This window comes from Camelus dromedarius, chromosome 29, assembly GCF_036321535.1.
Source record: "Camelus dromedarius isolate mCamDro1 chromosome 29, mCamDro1.pat, whole genome shotgun sequence".
Lineage (NCBI taxonomy): Eukaryota > Metazoa > Chordata > Mammalia > Artiodactyla > Camelidae > Camelus > Camelus dromedarius.
The window spans coordinates 6,784,934-6,806,137 of NC_087464.1; the positions used below are offsets into that span (position 1 = coordinate 6,784,934).

Below are 21,204 nucleotides of genomic sequence, written 5' to 3' on the forward strand. Positions count from 1 at the left end.
AGACAGTGTGTTACAATCTGAGGAACTGAGAGTGAAGTCATTTTCTAAAAATACGTTAATAATTTGGGGAACTATATAAGGTATTTTATATCTTTCCTTAAAAAAAATTCTTTAACAAGTGCCTGGTGAGCATACACAGCTATTGTTTTTAAAGGCTCTATCCCAATGTTCCCTCCAACAAATAAAATGGGTCAAGATATACATTTATAAATAGAAAAACCAGACTTTGCAGTACAATAGGTTGGTTTAACTATTCAAAGTGTTTGGACAGTATTTAATACAAGAAAAAAAATCTGTGTCACAAAGGGAACATTAGTTAGATAGAAACACTGAAGAGAATTAGTACTTTCTACACCTTTTACAACTCCCTTCAAGCAGAACCCACACTCACCAACTCCAATTCCTCTTCCTCCGACTGCACTCAGCGCATAAGAGGGATAAGAGAGTTACTAAGGCTGTTGGTACTTGAAAATAAAATATTTCTTTAGAAAACATGTTATCTGGACACTAGCAGTTGTTTGGAAGTCTAAAGAGATGATTATATATGCAATGAGTATGAATACAAATTATTTATCGTCTCTGTACCTTTAGCTGACTTCAAAAGATTGGAAAGGTTCTATTAAATTCACTACAGCCAGGATTTAAAGACACCTCTTCCCCAGCTTGGTCTGCTCTGATGCTGGCCTCACCTACACAAAGCCATGCTAGATTCTGTGCTCCGTGTGGGCAGAAGTGACTGTTTTCTTGTTTCTCACAGTAGTGAGCACAGTGTTAAGAAACAACAAGAACTCAAATATTTGTTACTGAGTATAACAGTTTTATATAATACAAATTTATTTGTTTATCATTTGTAAATACAGTTTTTGAATAATTTCAATGGGGAAAACCATATATATGAAGAAAATGAGACTAGGGGAGAAATGGAATTGATAAATCATACACAGGAAAGAGATGAATGAAACATCTGCTCCTTTTTCCCTACACATCTAGAAAATGTTAATATGCTGGGAATAATCTACTAGTTTTTCTTATTTTACTTGAGTAAGTCAAGCTTCTTTGTCAATCCGTGAAAGATGTCACAGATGAATCACTGTACATGAAGCCCCAAGCTAAAAGCAGGTTTATCTACAGACCGTGGTGTAAAACAGGAGGTTTCTTTCATTATTTACTCTGCAAAGTAACTGCTTGGCCTACAACTGCTATTTCAAATGTGGGCAAAATGCTCTTCAACCGTTTCGTTATAGTTATCTTTACACATCTCCATCTGTAACACACACATGAAAATACTATGGGGGTGTGTGTGTGTGTACAGTTTTCACTTTAACCTACAGGGATAAGGGTGTAAATAGTTTATGTGGCAAATTTTAAGAATTCTATGGAGATGCTTCATAATCTCTAAAAAAAAGACCCAGATAATTGACAAGTTGCTTAATGTCTACCTGTAGTTTGTCCTTAAATTTTGCAGTTTATTAGGGATTCTTATAAACATCTTCCTGTGCCTTAAATGAAGCTTTCTGCAGTTTTTATTTCTGAAAGACAGTGGCGGGTATTCCACATCCAGTTTCTGGAAGGTGAACCAAATCACTGTCTTAAATGCCACTGTTTCTCAGCTCCTTTTTGGGGGGTTACATATCTTTGTTATATAAATGTGTATTATGTATTTTTAACTCTGAATTCTGAAATAATTTTGGACTTAGAAGAGAGGACTTGCACAGAGAGCACACCATCACACTTCTCACCCAGACCCCCCGCTGTCAACACCCTGAAGACACATGACACAGTTGTCAAACAACGAAAGTGGTGGAGGAGTAACTAAAGCACAGATTTACTTGGGTTTCCTCAGTCTTACGAATGTCCATCTTCTGGTCCAGGATCCGACCCTGCATCTCACATGCCTTTAGTTGTCACATCTCCTCAGGCTCCATAGATCTGCCCCAGTTCCCTCAGTCTCTCCTTGTTCCTCATGACACTGACAACTCTGGAAGAGTACTGGTCGGGTATCTTGTAGATCATCCTTCAGTTTGGGTCTGCCCGATATTTTCTCATACTTAAGACAGACAGCATGGATTTTTGTAAGAACAGAACAGAGGTGATGGGACCCTCTTAGCACATCCTATCAGAAGATACATGTCATCCCATTACCAGTGATGTTAACCTTGATCTTCTGGTTAAGGTAGTGTCTTCCAGGATTCTCCACTGTAAAATCACTATTTTCCCTTCGGTAATCAATGATTATTTGGGAAGAGACATCCTGAGGCTTATCAAATATCCTGTTTCTCCTTAAATTTTCACTAATTTTAGCATCCATCCATTGGCCTTTCCTGCAAGGTCTGTACTGGGATCTTATAATGGTGATTTGCTATTTCTCTCATTCTTCCTTCTCTCAGGAAGAGTTGTCCCTTCTTCCCTTTATTTATTCAATCATTTTCTTAGTAACAGTCTCAGTATTTTTTATTCTTTGGCTTATAATCCAATAACGTTGTTATTTATTCAGTTGCTTAAATTATTCCAGTTTTGGTCACTGGGGACTCTTCTGTAAGGCTGGTTCCTGTGACTTTTTCTTTATTCTTATTTTTTTATTGAAGTGTAGTCAATTACAATGTTAGTTTCAGGTGTAGAGCAAAGAAATTCAGTTATACATCTACATATTTTTGGTTTCTTTTCCATTATGGCTCATTACAAGAAACTGAATATGGTTTTCTGTGCTATACAGTAGGTCCTTGTTGTTTATCTATTTATATATAATAATGTATATCTATTAATCCCAAACTCCTAATTTATCCCTATCCTCCCTTTCCCCCTGGTAACCACAGTTTGTTTTCTATGTCCATGGGTCTCTTTTTGGTTTGTAAATAGAATTTGTATCATTCTTTTTTTTTAGATTCCACATATAAGTGATATCATATGATACTGGTCTTTCTCTGACTTACTTCACTTAATATGATTATCTCTGGGTCCATCCATGTTTCTGCAAATGTCATTTATTTCATTCTTTCTTTATGACTGAGTAATATTCCATTGTATACATATACTACATCTTTATCCAGTCATCTGTCAATGGACATTTAGGTTAACAGTGCTGCTGTGAACACTGAGGTACAGGTGTCTTTTTGAATTATAACTATAACATGATATATGATATATGCCCAAGAGTGAGATTGCTGGATCATATGGTAAGTCTTTTTTAGTTTTTTAAGGAACATCCACAGTGGCTGCACCAATTTACATTCACACCAGTGAACGTGTAGGACGATTCCCTTTACTCCATACCCTCTCCAGCATTTATTATTTGTAGACTTGAAGGATGGCCATTCTGACTGATGTGAGGTGATACCTCATTGTAGTTTTGGTTTACATTTCTCTCATAACTAGTGAAATTAGGCCATATATGACAAGCCCATAGCTAACATCATATTCAATGATGAAAAGCTGAAAGCATTTCCTCTAAGATCAGGAACAAGACAAGGATGCCCACTCTTGCCACTTTCACTCAACAGAGCCACTGGAAGTCCTAGCCACAGCAATCAGAGAAGAAAAAGAAATAAAAAGAGTCCAAATTAGAAAAGAAGTAAAACTGTCACTGCAGATGACATGATCCTATACATAGAAAATCCTGAATATGCTACCAGAAAACTACTAGAGATCATCAATGAATTCAGTAAAGTTGCAGAATACAAAATTAACAGACAGAAATCATTTGCATTTCTACACACTAACAACAAAATATCAGAAAAAGAAATTAAGGAAACCATCCCATTTACCATAATATCAAAAAGAATAAAATACCTAGGAATAAACCTACCTAAGGAAGCAAAGGACCTGTACTCTGAAAACTGTAAGACACTGATGAAAGAAGCTGAAGACGACACAAACAGATGGAAAGATAGATACTGTGTTCCTGGATTGGAAGAATCAATATTGTTAAAATGCCCATATTACCCAAGGCAATATACAGATTCAATTCAATCCCTATCAAATTACCAATGAGATTTTTCACAGAACTGTAACAAAAAAATGTTAAAATTTGTATGGAAACAGAAAAGACCCTGAATAGCCAAAACAATCTTGAGAAAGAAGAACTGAGCTGGGGGAATCAAGCTCCCTGACTTCAGACCATACTACAGTAATCAAAACAGTATGGTACTGGCACAAAACCAGACAAACAGATCAATGGAACAGGATAGAAAGTCCAGAAATAAACCCATGCACTTATGGTCAAATAATCTACAACAAAGGAGGCAAGAATATACAGTGGAGAAGAAAGTCTCTTTAATAAGCGGTGCTGGGAAAACTGCACAGCTACATGTAGAAGAATGAAATTAGAACCTTCTCTAACACCATATACAAAAATAGGGGACTAAAAATAGATTAAAGATCTAAATATAAGACTGGATACTGTAAAATTCCTAGAGGAAAACATAGGCAGAACACTCTGACATAAATTTATGTCAAACCAGCTTCTAGAGTAATAGGAAAAAGAAAACAAGAATAAACAAATGGGACCTAATTAAACTTAAAAGCTTTTGCACAGCTAAGGATACTAGCAGCAAAATACAAGACAACCTACAGAATGGGAGAAAATATTTGCAAATGATGTGACTGATGAGGGATTAATTTCCAAAATATACAAACAGCTCATACAGCTTAATATCAAAAAAAGCAACCCAATCAAAAAATGGGCAGAAGACCTAAACAGACATTTCTCCAAAGACGACATCCAGATGGCAAACAGGCACATGAAAAGATGCTCAATTCTCATGACTTTTGACATGCACTTCCTTATCCCCTAGTACCTCTGGCTCGTCATGTGTCTTCCTTACCCCAGCTCTACACTCAAATCACTTCTCCAAAGAATCCTGAGTCCTTTTATTGGAGAACAGTGTTTAGAAACTAAGATCTGAGTCCTAGGTAAGTTCAGTTACCAGTTTCATTGTTTTAAGAACTTCTCAGCAGACAGAGCTAGGGAATATAAGATGTATACTAATTCATGTGTATGCACATCTATATCTGCACATATGTTTAAAAAAATAAGTTCATACTGAAACCTCCAAATATCTCCAGAAAAAAACAGGGTTCATTCTAGCCTTCCCCAACCCACCCACGTTGCTTATTTGTAACTTTTGTCTCCAACAACAAGAAACGTGGCTTTCTTTATCCACAATGTATCATATTCACTTGTTCAAGGGTCTGTGTAACAAATTTACCATCTTGAGTGATTTCATACATTTTTTTATCTCTATTCTTACAGTATCCAGTCAAAAGTTTCCATGTTATTTAGACCAGCTCCTTTCTTCCTCATCCCCTTCAGAATCATCATGGCACTCATCTATAATACACTTAGAGTCATGTGTCATGGTCTGTATTCCACCCTGGGTTCCCCTGGGATCTTGGTTCATTTTTTTAAACTGCATATAGTAAAAAAAAAAAAAAAAAAAAAAAAAAAAGCTCCTTGTACATTTTATAGGTTTTAACAAAAGCATAGATTCATGTATCCAGTAACACAGTATCGCAAAATAGTTCCATACCCTCAAAAATTCCCTTAAACTACCCCTTTGTAGTTAACTCCTGCCCCTACCCCTGGAAACCATGAATCTGTTCTGCATTTTCCAAAATGAAATATAAACATAATCATATACTCTGTAGTCTTTTGGATCTTGTTTCTTTCAATTAGCAAACTTCATTTAAGATTAATCTATATTGTTGTGTATAAACAGCTTACCCCTTTTCATTGCTGAGCAATATTCCTGTATATGGATGTACCAGTGTGTGCATCTGTTCATCTGCTGGATGGACATCTGGGTTGTTTTCAGCTTTGGGTGATTATGAAAAATATAGTTTTTCTGTATAAGTATGGTTTTAAATTCACTTGGGTTAACACTCTACAAACAGGATTGTTGAGCTGTATGACAAGTATACATTTAACTTTATTAGAAGTTGCCCAACTTTTCCAAAGCGGCTGTACCATTCTGCATTCCAAGCAGGTATATATGACAATTATTGTTGCTCTGCATCCTCACCAGAACTTGACATTTTTAGTTTTTAGTTTTTGTTTTTCAAATTTTAGCCATTCTAACAGGTGTGCAGTTGTATTCTTTTGGATACAAGCCTTTTGTTGGACAGGTGCTTTTGCAAATATTTTCTCCTAGTCTGTAGGTTGTCTCTTTATTCTCTGAACAGGGCCTTTCAGAGAGTAAAACTTAAGTTTTGATAAATACTAATACAACCACTGTCTCTTTGTGGATCATGCTTTTAGTGCTGTACTTCTCCAATGTTTTCTTTTGGAATTTTCAGGGTTTTGTGTTCATTTGGAGTTATTATACATTTTGAGTTAATTTTTGTTAAAGGTATGATATCAAGGTTCTGTTTTTTGCACATGGACGCTGAACTGCTGCAACACCATTAGCTGCACTGACTATCCTCACTTCTTTGAACTGCTTTGCTATCTTTGTGAAAAACCAAATCAATGTATTTGTGCAGGTCTACTTTCCAGGCTCTGTTTTGTCCTTTGATCTATGTGCCGATTTTCTGCCAATACCACGCATTCTCCATTACTGTAGCTTTACAGCAGGTCTTGAAACCAGGTAGTGTTAGTCTTTCTAGTTTGTTCTCTTTCAAAATTGTTTTGGCCATTGTAGTTCCTTTGTCTTTCCAAACTATTTTAGAATTGGCTGCTAATGTCTACAAAAAAAATCTTTGTTGAGATTTAAACTGAGGCCATATTCAATCTATCAACCAATTTTGGAAGAAGTGACATCTTGACAATAGTGAGTCTGCAAATCCATTAATATGATACATCTCTATTCATTTGGGTCTTTGATTTCTTTCAACAATGTCTGACATTTTAGCACGAAAATCATACACATTTTTGTTAGATTTGTAGGTATTTTTTTCTTTTCTGGGGGGTACTATTTAAATGGCACTTTTTATTGCATATTCCAATTGTTCACTGCTGTTGTAAGAATACAGCTGACTTTTGTACATTGACCTTGTAGCCCCATCATTATTTTGGTAAAAGACTGGATGTTTCCCTCTTATTAAGTATGTTAGTTGTAGAATTTCTGCAAAGGCTCTTTATTAGGTTAAAAGGGTTCCTTTCTTCTTCTAGTTTGATGAAAGTTATTTTTATCATGAATAAATACTGAATTCTGTTAACAGGGTGAATTTCAAAACTGATGAATTTTCAAATTCAGAATAAGCTTTGTATTCCTGAAATGAAACCCACTTGGTCTTGATATATTATAGATGAATTTATCTACTAATAAACATATTTGCTGAGGATTTTATGTCTAGCATTCATGAGGGATATTGACTTATAGTTTTCTTTTCTTATAATGTCTTATTCTGGTTTATATTACAGTAATGCCAGCCTAATAAAATGAGTTGAGAGGTGTTCCCTCCTTGTCTATTTTTCTGAAAGAAATTATGTAGAATAGATATCATTTCTTCTTAAATGGTAGACTTTGCCTGTTAAACTATCTGGGTCTGGAGTTTTCTCTTTTGGAAGGTTTTAAACTAGGTTATTAAATTTCTTTATAGATATTCACTATTCAGATTAACTATCTCTTCTTCACCGAGTCTGGTAATTCTTTGGCAGTTTGTATCTTTAAAAGAATTTGCCCATATCATCAAAACTATCAAGTCTATCAGAACAGAGTTGTTTGTAGTAGTCCCTCACCCCACCTTTTTTTTGTAGTGTTGTTTATAGATTATCTTTTGTACAATAATTATTTGTAGTATTATTTTGTTTGTAGTATTACCTTTGGCTCATGTAACCTCTTTCATTCTTGATATTTGATAACTTGTATTCTTCTCTTTTTGTTTGGTCAGCCAGGCTGGAAATTTAGCAATTTTACTGCTGTTTTCAAAAAACTAGCTTTTGGTTTCACTGCTTCTCTCTACTGTCTGTTTCAAATTTCATTAACTTCTGATCTTTTTTTTCTCTTCTTCTGGTTGCTATGATTAAGTTTGCTCTTTTTTCTCCAGTTTCTTAAAGTAAAAGCTTACTGATTTGGGACCTTCCTCTTCTAACATAAATGCTCAAGGCTATGAACTTCCTCTCTCAGCACTACTCTGGCCCCGCAAATCCTGGTATCTTATATAAATTTCAAAATTTCCCTTGATATTTCCTCTTTGACCCACAAATAATTTAGAAGTATGTTATTTAACTTCCTATATATGCCTTTCTGTTACTGACTTCATTTGTTGAGGTTTGTAAAGCACAGGATATGGTCTACCTTGTGGAATGTTCCAAGTGCTCTTAAGAAAAATGTGTATTCTGTTGCTGTGGAGTGAAGTGCTCTGTAAATGTCTCTTAGGTCAGGTTGGTTGCATATTGCTCAGGTCATTTAGACCCTTAACTGATTTTTCCAGCTATTTGCTCTGCCAAGTACTGAGTGAACAGTGTGGAAGGTTCCAGTTACAACTGTGGATTTTTCTATTCTACCTTTAGTTCTATCAGTTTTTACTTTATGTATTTTGAAGGTCTGCTGTTAGGTGCATACATATTGAAGATGCTTATTTCTTGAAAAATGGACTATATAATTCTTCTTTACCCTGATGATATTCCTTACTGTTAAGTCTACATTGTCCAAAATTAAAATGGCTACACCAGCTTTCTTTTGGTTAATGTTTACATGGTATATTTTTCTTCATCCTTCTACCTGTGTCTTTATATTTAAAGTGGGGTTCTTACAGTCAATACTATGATCTCCCTTTTTAAACCAATATGACATTTTGTTTTAACATTTTATGACCATATTTACTTGTATTTTGGATTAAAATCTATAATCTTGCTAGTTATATTTCATTTGTGCCATCTGTTCTTTTTGTTTTATTTTGTTTCATCTGTTCTTTATTTTTCTCTTTTTCTCCCACTTCTTGGGCTACTGGAGTATATTTTATAGTTCCACTTTATCTCCTCCAGTGACTAATTAGTTATACCTCTTTTTAATTTTTTTCTGTAGTTGTACTAGGGTTTACAAGATAAATCTTCAGTTTTAGAGTTCACCTTCAAATATATAACATGTCACGTGTAGAGCAAGGACCTACAGCAGTATATTTCTAATTCCCTGCTCTGTCATTTGCTGTCATGTATTTTATTTTTACATGTGCTATAAACACAAAATTCATTGCCATGATTTTTGCTTTAAAAGGCCAACTATCTTTTGAAGCAATTAAAAAGAGGGAAAAACACCCAGATCTTGGTTTCTAACACCATTCTCCAATAAAAGGAACCAAGGTTCCTTGGAGAGATGCCTGATTCTAGGACTTGGGCAGAAAATACACAAGATGCACCTGGAACATTTTGTAGTAACCAGAAAATAAAGTAGTAACCCACACCTCTCCCAAAAAAACCCCACAAGGATGAAAGTATATGAAAAGGACACAGAAACCAACTCAACAGTCCCCAGTAGTTAAGGCTGGAACAATTTGAGCAACGGAATAAACTACAGTATTGGTAGAATCATATATTAACAGAATTTAGCAATATTACAACCTGAAGTATAAAATAAAAGTCCATGAGTCCACACTAATAGAGAACAGATAAGTCACTTGGCAGAAGAACTCCAAATAATTTATGTAGCTACTCTGCCCTCAAAGAGGTGAAGCATAACTCCCCACTCCTTAAGTGTGGGCCTTGTACAGTAACTTCCTTCCAAAGAGGACAATGTGGAAAGGGGGGAAAAGAGTAACCCATGACATACTACATCAGCAAGGTGGCCACGGTGACCAGCAGCAGTCAGTCATGTTGATAGTATGTACCCTCGACATGAGGATGAAAATGGCATTTTAGTTCCGTGGTCTTCCTCCCCTAAACCCGTACTCCAGCCTAATCATCAGAAAAACATCAGAAAAATCCCAACTGAGGAACATTCCACAAAATACCTAACCAATACTCCTCAAAACTGTCAATGTCATTAAAGTTAGGAAAGTCTTTGAAAAACTATCACAACCAAGAGGAGCCTAAAAGACATGACTACTAAATGCAACGTGGTATCCTGGACTGGATCCCGGAACAGAAAAAGACATAAGGTTAAAAACTAAGGGTATCTGAATAAAGTATGGACTTTAGTTAATAATAATGTATCAATATTGATTCATCAATTGTAACAAATGTACCATACTAACGTAAGATGTTAACAATTGGAGAAAGTGGGTATGGAGCAGATGGAAACTTATACTCTCTTCACAATCTTTGCATAAATTTAAAACTGTTCTAAAATAGAAGTTTAAGGACACTATGAACTCAACTACAAAACAGAAACAGACTTGAAGATGTAGTAAATAATCTTATGGTTACCAGGGAAAGGGGGTGGGAAGAGATAAATTTGGGAGTGTGAGATTTACAAATGTTAGCCACTATATATAAAAATAGATTAAGAAAAAAAGGTTTCTTCTGAAAAAAGTTTATAAAATGTAGGAAAAAATGAATTTTATTTTATCTTTATTTATTCAGTTTCATTGTTCTTTATTTCTTTGTGTAGACTCAAGAATTTGCTGGTGGCATATTTCTTTAACATTCCTTATAAAGTACATCTGCTAGTAATAAATTCCCATGATTTTTGTTTGAGAAAGCTTTTCTTTTTTTTCATTTTCTGAAAGATACTTCTGCAAGGTATAAAATTCTAGGTTGAGTTTTTTTGTCTTTGTTTTAATTTCAGGACTTTGCTATTCCACTGTTTTCTAGCTTGCATAGTTTCTGAAGACAAGTATGGTACAAATTTTTATCTTTGTTCTTCTGTATGTTCATCTCTTTTCTCTGGCTGCCTTTAAGATTTTTGTCTTTTGCTTTTCCCAGTCTGAGAGAGAGAGAGGGAGAGAGAGTGTGTGTGTGTGTGTGTTCTGGGGACAGGGGAGCTGGTTGTAGTATTTACCCTTCTTGGTGTTGGTTATTATTTCTTCAAGTTTCTTCTGCTTTGTTTTCTCTCTCTTCTCCTTTTGGAATTCTAGTTACAAACTATGTTAAAACATTTGATAAAGCCCCACAACTCTTGGAGACTAATGTTCTTTTTTTTGTTTTGTTTTGTTTCTTTGTATCTACTCTTCTCTTCGTATTTCAGGTTGGGTGATTCCTACTGATCTGTAGACCTATGTAGGTCTTTCCTGTTAGGCCTGTAATGCAGAGTTTGAGTTAATTAAGAACTGGGCTGGGTTTAGGCATCACTGCTGTTACAGTTACCCTTGATGTATCCACCACAGGCCTCAGATCCCTTGGTGGGTAGTAGGGGATTGGTTTGCTGGAGGTTTTCTGTTTGTTTTTCTCCAGTGACTGCTCCATCCTCAGTTTTAAGCCCCTCCATGTGCTGTGCCCCAGGCTGAAGCCTGTCAGTCGTTCTGCCCTGCTCCTGGCACTGTTTCCGCTCCTCCACCAAGGGTTGAGATGTTTTCCTTTCCGTTTCCCCAGATACAATGGGATTTCACCAGTGTCCTCAGGTGGCATTTATGTTGTTCATCTCCTCATAGACTAAGACTTCTGTTACATAGGAGAGAGAGGGTTTTGCCCCTACTGCAGTGGCTGCTCTTCCCCTCTCCCAGTTGTAAACCACAGAGGAAACTTTTTCAGGACATTTCCATTTTTTTTCTGTTAGCACCCAGTGGGGTTCATGGGGAAAAAGCCTGCAAGAGAGCTTAAGACTCTCCCTCTATCACAGTCCCAGGGGTTTTAGAGTCCTGCCAGGCAACACTGGCCTCCAGCAATTCACTCATCACCCTAGCTTAACTCTTATCATCTGTGTCTTACCCAGATAAGTCAGTGCTCCAATGTCCTCTCCCTGCAGTATCTGTCTCTCCCTAGAGTCTGCGCCAGCTGGCTGCACTAAAATCTCAGCACTACAGCGTGTTCATGGAAAACTATGAACTTGTTTGTCTAACTTTTTTTCACAGTAAGGCTGGGAGTGATAGTTTCCAGTTTTCTATATCTCTGAATGAAAAAGTACTTCTTTGTTTTTCAACTTAAAGGGTTTCAGTTCTGGCTCTCTTTTGTGCTACCCTGGACAAGTAAGTACTAACCTTTGCCTCAGTTTCCTCATCATACCTAGCCAAGGGCATAGTTTAATTGGGAAAGAACTGATACAATGCATATAAAAATGTTTGGGAATTTGTAAAGCACTATACAAATGTAGAATTATTATCTAAAGCCTGAAGCATCACTTTCACTTAGCAAAAACTCACATGGCGCGCTCAGCAACAGCACAGAAGAAAGAACACCTGGCACATCATGATGATTGTTAGGAGGCAAACAGTTAATAGATCAGAATGATTTTAAAACTTGCACGTATAGTCTTATTTTTTCCTATGGGAGACTAAGGGGGGTAGACATACTCTCCTCTTCATCATACACAGGATTCAAAAACAAATGAGGCTGGAACTATAAAGACACTGTTAAGGGATGGGGTGGGGGAGACCTGTATTCCTTATAGAGTCAAATGGAAAGCTTATCTGAGAAGGAATAAACAAAGAAAAATTTATGGAGCATAACTCATTCAAGTTTTAATACATTCCTCCCTATTCCATAGTAGTTCTCTTTGGTATGTAGAAGTTTCTAACAAATAATTTAGTGTTTCTCTTGCAGAAAAGTACATGCAATAGATTACTGAAAGTATGAAAAGTACAGAGAAGAAATGCTTAAATAAGGCTTAATTTATCAAATTGGGGATGAGATCTCTAAGGAAAGATTCCAATCTGGTAAAATAAAATTAAGCATAATAACCTCTCCATATTTAGCCTAATTTTAAGTAACCGCTAAGCAGATTTATTTCCTGTTTTCTTCATAATCATTTCATAATCTGCTATGAAATGAAGATTTCATAGTAATCTTCAAATTCTAATTTCAAAGAGAAGCACTCATTAGGAAAAGGTCTATAGTCTATGGAAGTACAGGAAAGTCCAGAGGAAAATACACACTATGTATATAACAGTTTTAAAGAATGAAGTTGAAAAAGGGTTTAATGTACCAGTGGAGGCATCATGCCCTTGCTTGAAGGGGGGATGACAACCCGAAGATCTGGCTTTCGACTGTTCATTCCAAGGTTGCCACCACCTGGAGGAGGGGGAGACTTTGTAGGCATAACTTTGCCTAAACTATTTGCACCAGTAGTTCCGATCAAATTTGGAGATGCTCTTGAGTTTACGAATCCATTCCCTGGAAAAAAGAAATATTCATGAACATGAAAAGAGTCATTAAAATACTTTGGTATAAATATGATGCAAGTTGTCCTCAGTCCTGGTGTCAAGTGAATTTTATGACAAAATTCATGAATACCTAACCATGTATCTTTGAATATTTTAAAAATAAGCAAAGAAAGTTAATCAAAGTCTGAAATACATATAAAGCTTAAGACTGATGCCACTTGTTTCCAGCCTCACTGCTTGGATCTGCTGAGAGAAATTTAAAACAAAAGATATGTTTCTAATGGGGCATCTCCTACTAGGGACCAAAATAATGGAGATATTGTAAGAAAACACTTGAGACTGGCCTATTCATTCATTCTCGTGACAACAAAGGACCCCACTAGGTTCTGGGCACTGACCTAGGTGTCAGGGCAACTCCCTAACTGGGACTTATTTAGCCCTCAGGTCTAATGCTCTATTTCCACCAAGTACCTCCTCCGTCAGCTCTACCTCCATCTGTTCTGTTCCTTCAGCTGCCATTAAGGTCTTCATTAAATATCTGTGATTTAGCTGACTGTAATCATCTTATTCCTACCTTTTAACTTCCCCTAATAGAACTGTTTATCTTCCTTAAAGAAACAGGTATATTGTGGTACATGTTCTATATACACAGTACTTGAGGGCACCGGTTGAGACAGAAAATAAACGTTAAGAGATCATCCCCGTTATCATGGATACTGCATTCATTCTAGTCCTCCTCGTGTGTAGCAGCCATGTGCTTTGGGTGGCGCTGACTCAACTTCCATCCCTCTTGCCACAGACTGGCGTGGTGATGGGCATTGACTCAGGTCCAAGCCAGTTAGTATATGGCATTCTCCCTCACCACAGTGATGGGATCCAGGAATGTCCAATCAGAACCTAGATAAAGAAGTTGCTATGTGGTAGTCACAGAGGCTCCTGCATTCCTCCAAATATGACTGAGGAAGCATTTTATTCTCAAGCCATTTTGAGACTCAGAAGAAAGTCAGAATGAGGAAAAAGCTGATAGAGAAACGAGGCTAAAAATAAATGAAGTAGAAGCCCTACCATGCTTATAGTGTGTACCACTTCTGGATCTTTTCAGTTACATATAACTTAGTAAACACCTTATACTACTTAAACCTAATTGAGATGGTTTTCTGTTAGTTGCAACTGATAGTATCCTAGTAGAAACAGTTACTATTGATGAGCTTACAGTTCAATGGTGGAGATAATGCCACAAATTAAAAAAAAAAAAAAGTAACAATATACAGGAACATAAAATAGAGGCTCCATATGCTATTTTAATTCCTAAGTAAATCTTAAATAAAGCAGGTGAGAATAGAAAACAATTACATATTTAAAAAATATTTTATGAAAATTTAATTACTAAATTTAAGTTATAGTGTTAACTGCTCATAAAAATACAGCGTATGTCACTGTATTGCATAATTTTAAAATAATCATCAGCTTTATAATCAAAAATAAAAAACGAAGTTGACCGTGTAGATGGTGTGCTTGTAGCAAGAGACTCAGTGTCGTGAATGCAGTACTATTACTCTATTTTGAATAGTCCTTAGTATCTAAGTCTACTCTATTACAGCAGATACATACTAATTTAAGAGCACTAGATAAGAGAATAAATTTGTTGGCTTATGAATTCCATTTCTAGTGTTTATTACCAGCTGATCAAGAACAAAATATTCAGAATAGTGAACTAGAAGTTCATGGAGGGCTGAACAGGCCTCCTGAATTCTCAGCATTCACACATCAATAGCAGTGACTCTCTAAAATCAGGTAACAATACAGAACTGTCTTTGTAATTTGGAAATAAGCTTTTAAACATGTACTGTGTGCAGAGCACTATGCAGTGAGGAGGATATAGGAAGGGAAAAAAAACACCCTACATGGTCTTCAAGCACCTTTTCTAGCAAAAGCAGGCACACATCACAGAGGCATGAAGATGCCAAATTATACTTAAGTTATGGGCAACACAATGAAGTACAACCACATAAAATTTACAAGGACACAGAAAGCAAAGCACTGATACAGGTATGGGGGCTTAATTAGGGAAGATTTTGTGAGACTGACTATTAAGCAGTCTGAAAGGACAAAGATGAAAAAATTTACATAATGTTTGGCAGTTTATAAAACATTTTCAGAAACAGAATACAATGAATAGGGTCAACTGATGAATAGATACATAAATTCTAAAATTAAAAAATGTAACTAGAAAGAGATAAAGTTCCTGAAGATAATCTGTTGAAGGAAATGGATGCTTCAGTATATCTGCATATAATATTTTAGAGTTTGAAAAAGATGTTATTTAGGTAAATTATTCATATGAGAAACTAAAAATTAATGTTTTGCCAATGTGATCTCATCAACCCTGCTGCATCCTAACCAGTGCATTTTCATGGGACAAAAAAAACAGAGGAATGAGGTGTGGCACTTAGGAACTGGTCTGGATCTCCTCAGAAGCTGTGATTCAAAATGTCAGGACTCCAGATGATCAGTATCTCCTACCTCCTCCACCTTAACTCTCACCCAATTCCTCTTGCTTCCTCCAAAACTTTTACTAAGTGACCTACCAGTTTTAATTCATCATGTGACTTAATTTTGCTGTTGGGACTGGCATTTCAGTTAACCTTATGAGACTATTTCCTGCATTCTGTTAAACTTCAGAAAGCAGTGCTGTCAAAAAGAAAACAATCTCCCCACTAGGCCATCCCCTGCGGAGCAGGGCTCATCCAAGAACTGGGCAGAGGTAACTGCTAAGCAACTCACTTAGATATAAAACACATATCAAACAATTCTATACAAAAACAGGAAGGGAACAGAATGTAAGATTAACATCAGTCAGCAAAGATTAACAATGTTTCTTTTAATTAAATGACGGCATGAACATGTTCTTAATTTTTCTGACAATATTTAGAAGAAGATTCTTATTTACCTGATTTGCACTCAAATCTAAAGGATAAAGTGATATTTCCTCTCAAATACATAAGATGATGCAAAGATATAATTTAGAAAAACACTTTATCAGGAAGCACTAACCCTCTTTTCCCACATGGAGTTTGTGATGCTTTCCAGCCGGACACGGTACTACAGTAACCCATGAGAAGCAAATTGTAAGAATGAAAGGGGATCTAAAGGCATGATAGTTCTTAGTGTGAAGTTGGAGTCTGCGGCAGATGATTACAGGATGATGTAAGCACTTGGTAACTTGCCAGGCTGAAACAAGACAATCTTGTACACACCATTTGTTATTTTGTGGAGTGTGGGCATATACTATCTAATATATGCCTTCTTACCTCTAGTTCACTTTTTATGAAAAAAAAATGAAGATATTGTTGGGACAGAATTTTGATGTGTATACTTTAAGTATGTAATTCATCTTGCTACAGCCTACAAATTTAGGAATTAAAGTACCAACTCTAAATGAATAAACCTAATTTAATGTGACTATTGTTAAAATGTGTTTTCAGTTTTATGGTAACTTAATACCCTGACACAAATGTGACGAAAATGCTTTTGAGCAAACTGCACACTAATGCCCTCAGAAACTTGACAAAGCTAATCTTAATTATGGACCTGTTATCTCTAAGGCAGGGCGTTCAATTATATCAATCTGGCTCCCGTTTCAGAATATCATATCAGCTGAAATAGCGCACTAAAGTGGCTGGAAAGCACTCCATGTTCTTAATACTACTCTTTTAAGGCTATTATTTTGAATCTATTTGGGAAGTTCAACTGACATGCAAAGGATTTTGAAAATTTCTTAAGGATTCTGAAAAATTCATCCAAATCAAGGTTCAAGAATTGGTTTTATCACATTTGACAAATTTTTCATAAAATCTGACAAAGTTTCAGCTCATCATTCAATAAATAAAAATACATTTAAAAAGTCTATAAAATTATGTTATTTATATAAAGAAGTGAATGAGGTTTCTAAAATTTAAGACGACCACAGGTTTTAAAATCACTGATGACATTCTTACTTGACTCAATGGAAATTCCTGTATGATGAACAACATGGATTCTGCCCATTTAGAAACTTATCATCTAAAACAGACAATCATGTGAACCTGCTTCTGTGTTCTCTCTCCAATCTCTCCTGTATGCATAGCCCCAAAGAGGCCACATTTCTCCTTCTCTTTCAGAGACTTCATGCATTCCCATGGCTTCAACCATTGCCTCAATATGACTCTTAAATCTGTATTTCTGTTTTGTGTCTCCTAATTTCCAGTCTATAAGCAACCACTTGGTGGGCACTTTTCCCTGGATACACTGCTGTCATCTCAAACTCAACTTGTTTTAAACACTTGCACTACTGTCAGCCTCCATCACTCTGATCCCCACTTCCACAGAGCTACCAAGCTTTACTATTCTTTTTTTTTTTTTTTTGCCTTTTTCAGTTTCATTAGGTAGAATTATTACAGTTTAACTACACATACACATAATGTATCTAAATACATATATACAGTGTACTGCAAATTTTTTTAGTTTACATGTATGTACTGATCATTGTTTCTAAGAACAGTTTAGAGCTTTAGCTTTTTAAACTTAGTTATCAAAGGAATAAAGCCAACTACAAAATAAGAATCAACAGAATGCAGTAATCCAATCATAAAGGACAGTCAAATGTGTTTACACATAAATTCTCAATGATTATCTCTTCAAACACTGCTTCTGGACAATTTTTTTCTCTCTTTGCCCTCTAGGACTCCAATGTAAAGTATGTTAGGCCTTCTCACTGTATTCTCTAGGTCTTATTCTTCTTTTGAATTATCCATCCTTTTATGACTCAAAAATTTGAGTATTTTTCCTGTCATCTTTTAGTTCACCAATGCTCCCTTTTGCTTTGTCTGATTTGTTATTAAACTCATCCAGTAAATTCTTAATACAATTAATTTTTTCAGTAAAAAAAGTCCATTTTTAAAGTTTCCAGTTCTCTACCAAAGTTCTTCATCTTTTAAAAAATGTCCTTGACACAGTAAACCTTGTTATGTTAAACTCAAAGTCTGTATCTAAAAACCCCAGATTCTGGAGTTCCCAGGAGGCTGGTTCTACTGGCCATTTTTGCTGCAGGTTTTCATTTATGCTGTATTGCTCCTGACTATGCCTAGTTAGTATCTCAAGTAGAAATAGTAAGGTCCAGGATGGTGATGCTATTCTTCTAGAGAGTAGCTGCCTTCCCAGGCATCCTGGGGCCCCTAACAACAGACCACCACAACCTGACTCTAAGAAACGGGATGATGCAAACAGGAGAAGTAGCCACCACGAGGGACCGTTTACCTCTGCTTCACGTTACTTCCAGGGCGCAGCTTTCTGGGGTCTCAACCCAAAGTGAGACGAGTATACTAGGCCCTCCTAATTCTTTATGGGCCCTGAACTGTGATCTCTCTGTCCCCTAGGTCTCTGAGGCTGTCACACTCAGCTTCTCTGGCACCCCACCGTGGAAGTGGTTACCACCACCTGAGAAAAAACAGCCGTAAGTGCTAGGCTCACCTCTTTGAGTCTCTGACTTTGTCACTCCCCAGGCCTTGAGCCAATAATTCTTTATTATCTTATTAGCTCTCAAATGCTTTCACGCAGATTTTTAAAATACTCTGCCTAGAATTTCCAGTTGTCCTCAGAAAAAGGGCTGGTCCAAAGGACCAAGTCTGCCCAAATGACCAGTCTTTCCCAAAGTATGTTTTATGACATTAATTCTGAAAGACGCTTTTTCATGAGAAAAAAAATGGAGGGTTCTATTGTGAACTCACTTTGAATAACCATGTTACATACTAAGTTTTAAGATTCACAAGACAGGTTAGCATTTTAAAGGCTCTGATGTAAATCCAACAGTAAGGAAACCTGTTCAGTTTTATTTAGCACAAGATTTGCCAAACAGACAGGTTAAGTCCTTCTTTTCATATAGTTTCAAGAAACACACTCTAAAAAATGTAAATGAGAAATCATACCCACAGCTTTTAATATCTTTTCTTCTAAATTTCTCATGGAATTTAAAATGTTAAAATTCATAAAGACTTTATTTAGGCATAAAATTCAGTTTAAACTAATTCTTCCAAACTACTAAACCAAAATGGCACCATTGTTGAAAATAAGCTAAAATACATTATCTGACTCTTCCTCACAAAAAATATACTGGTGGGGGGGTGAGATTTATAGCAAGAAACACTTTAAACCCATGTATGCTCTAAGTACTACACAAATACAATTACTTTCATCTGGTTTTGGAAGAGAGTGATATGACTACTCAGTTGAATCTGAATTCTGAGGTAGCACATGTTAAAAAGCAGTTATAACAAAAATGTCATTTAGGATATAATTCAACAAACAGAATAAGCAGAGTTACACCCAGTGCAGGTAAAATAGGTATATAAGAGTATGAATCAGTTAAGAATCAAGACACCCAATCCTGACGTGTTGTAAGACATTTAGGTGCACACTAAGAAACAGATTTATCTCCGTGTGTGTGTACTAATGGAAACACACTTGCAAATAACTAAGCACTTAAAATATTTTAATACTTGAATTTTAAATTTTAATAAAAATTCATGTCCACTAATCATAATCATTGACATGATTACTAACACTGTTAACACTAAACATACTAAAACAGTTGCCTATAACAGGGGAGCAGGGGTGGGGGGAGGAAGGGCATGAGAGTGGAACAGAGGGATAAGAGGGATAAATGAATAACATACCGAGATGCACTGTACAAACCAGTGATGATGAGCCATGATCTGAGGAGTGTAATTAATGTGCCCTTCTACACATCTGAGAGTCTAGAAAGGGGGGAAGAGGCTTACAAAAGAAGAAAAACAAATTTAAAAAAAAAAAAGAAACAGGCTCACATGTAGAAAGTCAAATTAGGATGATGTCAAAGTCTGAGTCTGAAATTACCAAAGGAACACAGAAAACTGAGCAGCAAAGACCAAGATAGATTTACAGCTGCACATCAGACAGGAAAGAACAGTGAAAGAGCTTTAGGGAAGTGTGAAGAGTACCAAAAAAAACTCTCCAAACAAACAACAAACAAACAAACAAAACAACAAGAACTGAAACACTTGTTTGACAGGAGGAAGAACCAAGTTTATGAAAACAAGTAAAAGCAAGGGGAAAACACATTAGAAAACTTCAAATAGTTGAACCCTGTGAAATAAAAATGCTTTTTGAAATAAAACCTACAGCTATTTAACATTAACATTAAATGAAATAGAAATTATTGACTCCAACCTTAACCAGGCTGGAAAGTGGAAGGGAGAGCAAGGTGTATCATGTTGGGGGAATAAAAGCATATGAGAAAATACAATTCAAAAAGGGTATATGGGTTGAAAGTTGAAAAGAAATAAATCATAAATATTAGGAAATACACATAGAAGTATAGCAGCCCTAACGTATAGTTGGTAAGACCTTCATGAATTTTTCTCCATTTAATTACCTCTTTAAAAAGATCTCACAACAGGTCTTACCTGTTTAATTCCATTAAAATAGCAGTTAATAGAGTGGCAGATATAATCAGGCATTTATTCCTACCTTAGTTCACTATATGCTTTGTTAACTTGTCTCAGTGTCTATTTCTTTCTTTCTTATCATTTTTAACTAAGTTATTCAATCACCTCAGAACTTTTCTTATAGCAGAAGGTCTAACATACTTTGTGGAATAAATGGGTTGAATGCATGTAGTTGGGAATTCTTCCTGTAAGTGATCTGTTTTCAGATCCTTGAACACACAATATTTAGAGGGGGAGGGGGGAATTCCTGTCCTTGCTTTCAGATAACAATGATGATAACTTGATTATTACAGACGAAGAGACCAAGATGACTTAATGTGATGGTAATCCAAAGGGATAGTTATGCTTGTGACTTTTTGACATACATGCCATGTTTCTGTAATGTTAAGGTCATAATCTATCTTTACTAGCACTTGAGGGCTGGGCAGACACAATTATGTCATGTGTAAACTGCCAGTCATCTTGGGAGGGGTCTCAAAGTAAAAGAACCAATTTGACAGCAACTGTGACAAAATGTGAATGTTCTACATGTGACTACCAAAACAGATCCTTC

General features: G+C 36.0%; 1 protein-coding gene across 6 annotated transcripts in view; it reads right to left on the bottom strand.

The window, feature by feature from the left end:
- MEF2A (myocyte enhancer factor 2A) overlaps nucleotides 1–21,204 on the bottom strand; it is a 124,268-nt gene that overhangs the window by 13,011 nt on the left and 90,053 nt on the right. For 3 of the 6 annotated variants that reach the window (XM_031440477.2, XM_010985329.3, XM_064480531.1), the window contains exons 8-9: nucleotides 12,954–13,141; nucleotides 392–415 (exon numbers count right to left, since the gene is read on the bottom strand). In XM_031440477.2, the coding sequence (XP_031296337.1) occupies nucleotides 392–415; nucleotides 12,954–13,141 (212 nt within the window). The remainder of the gene's footprint in view (nucleotides 1–391; nucleotides 416–12,953; nucleotides 13,142–21,204) is intronic. The other 3 variants (XM_064480532.1, XM_031440479.2, XM_031440480.2) reach the window with 1 other exon arrangement.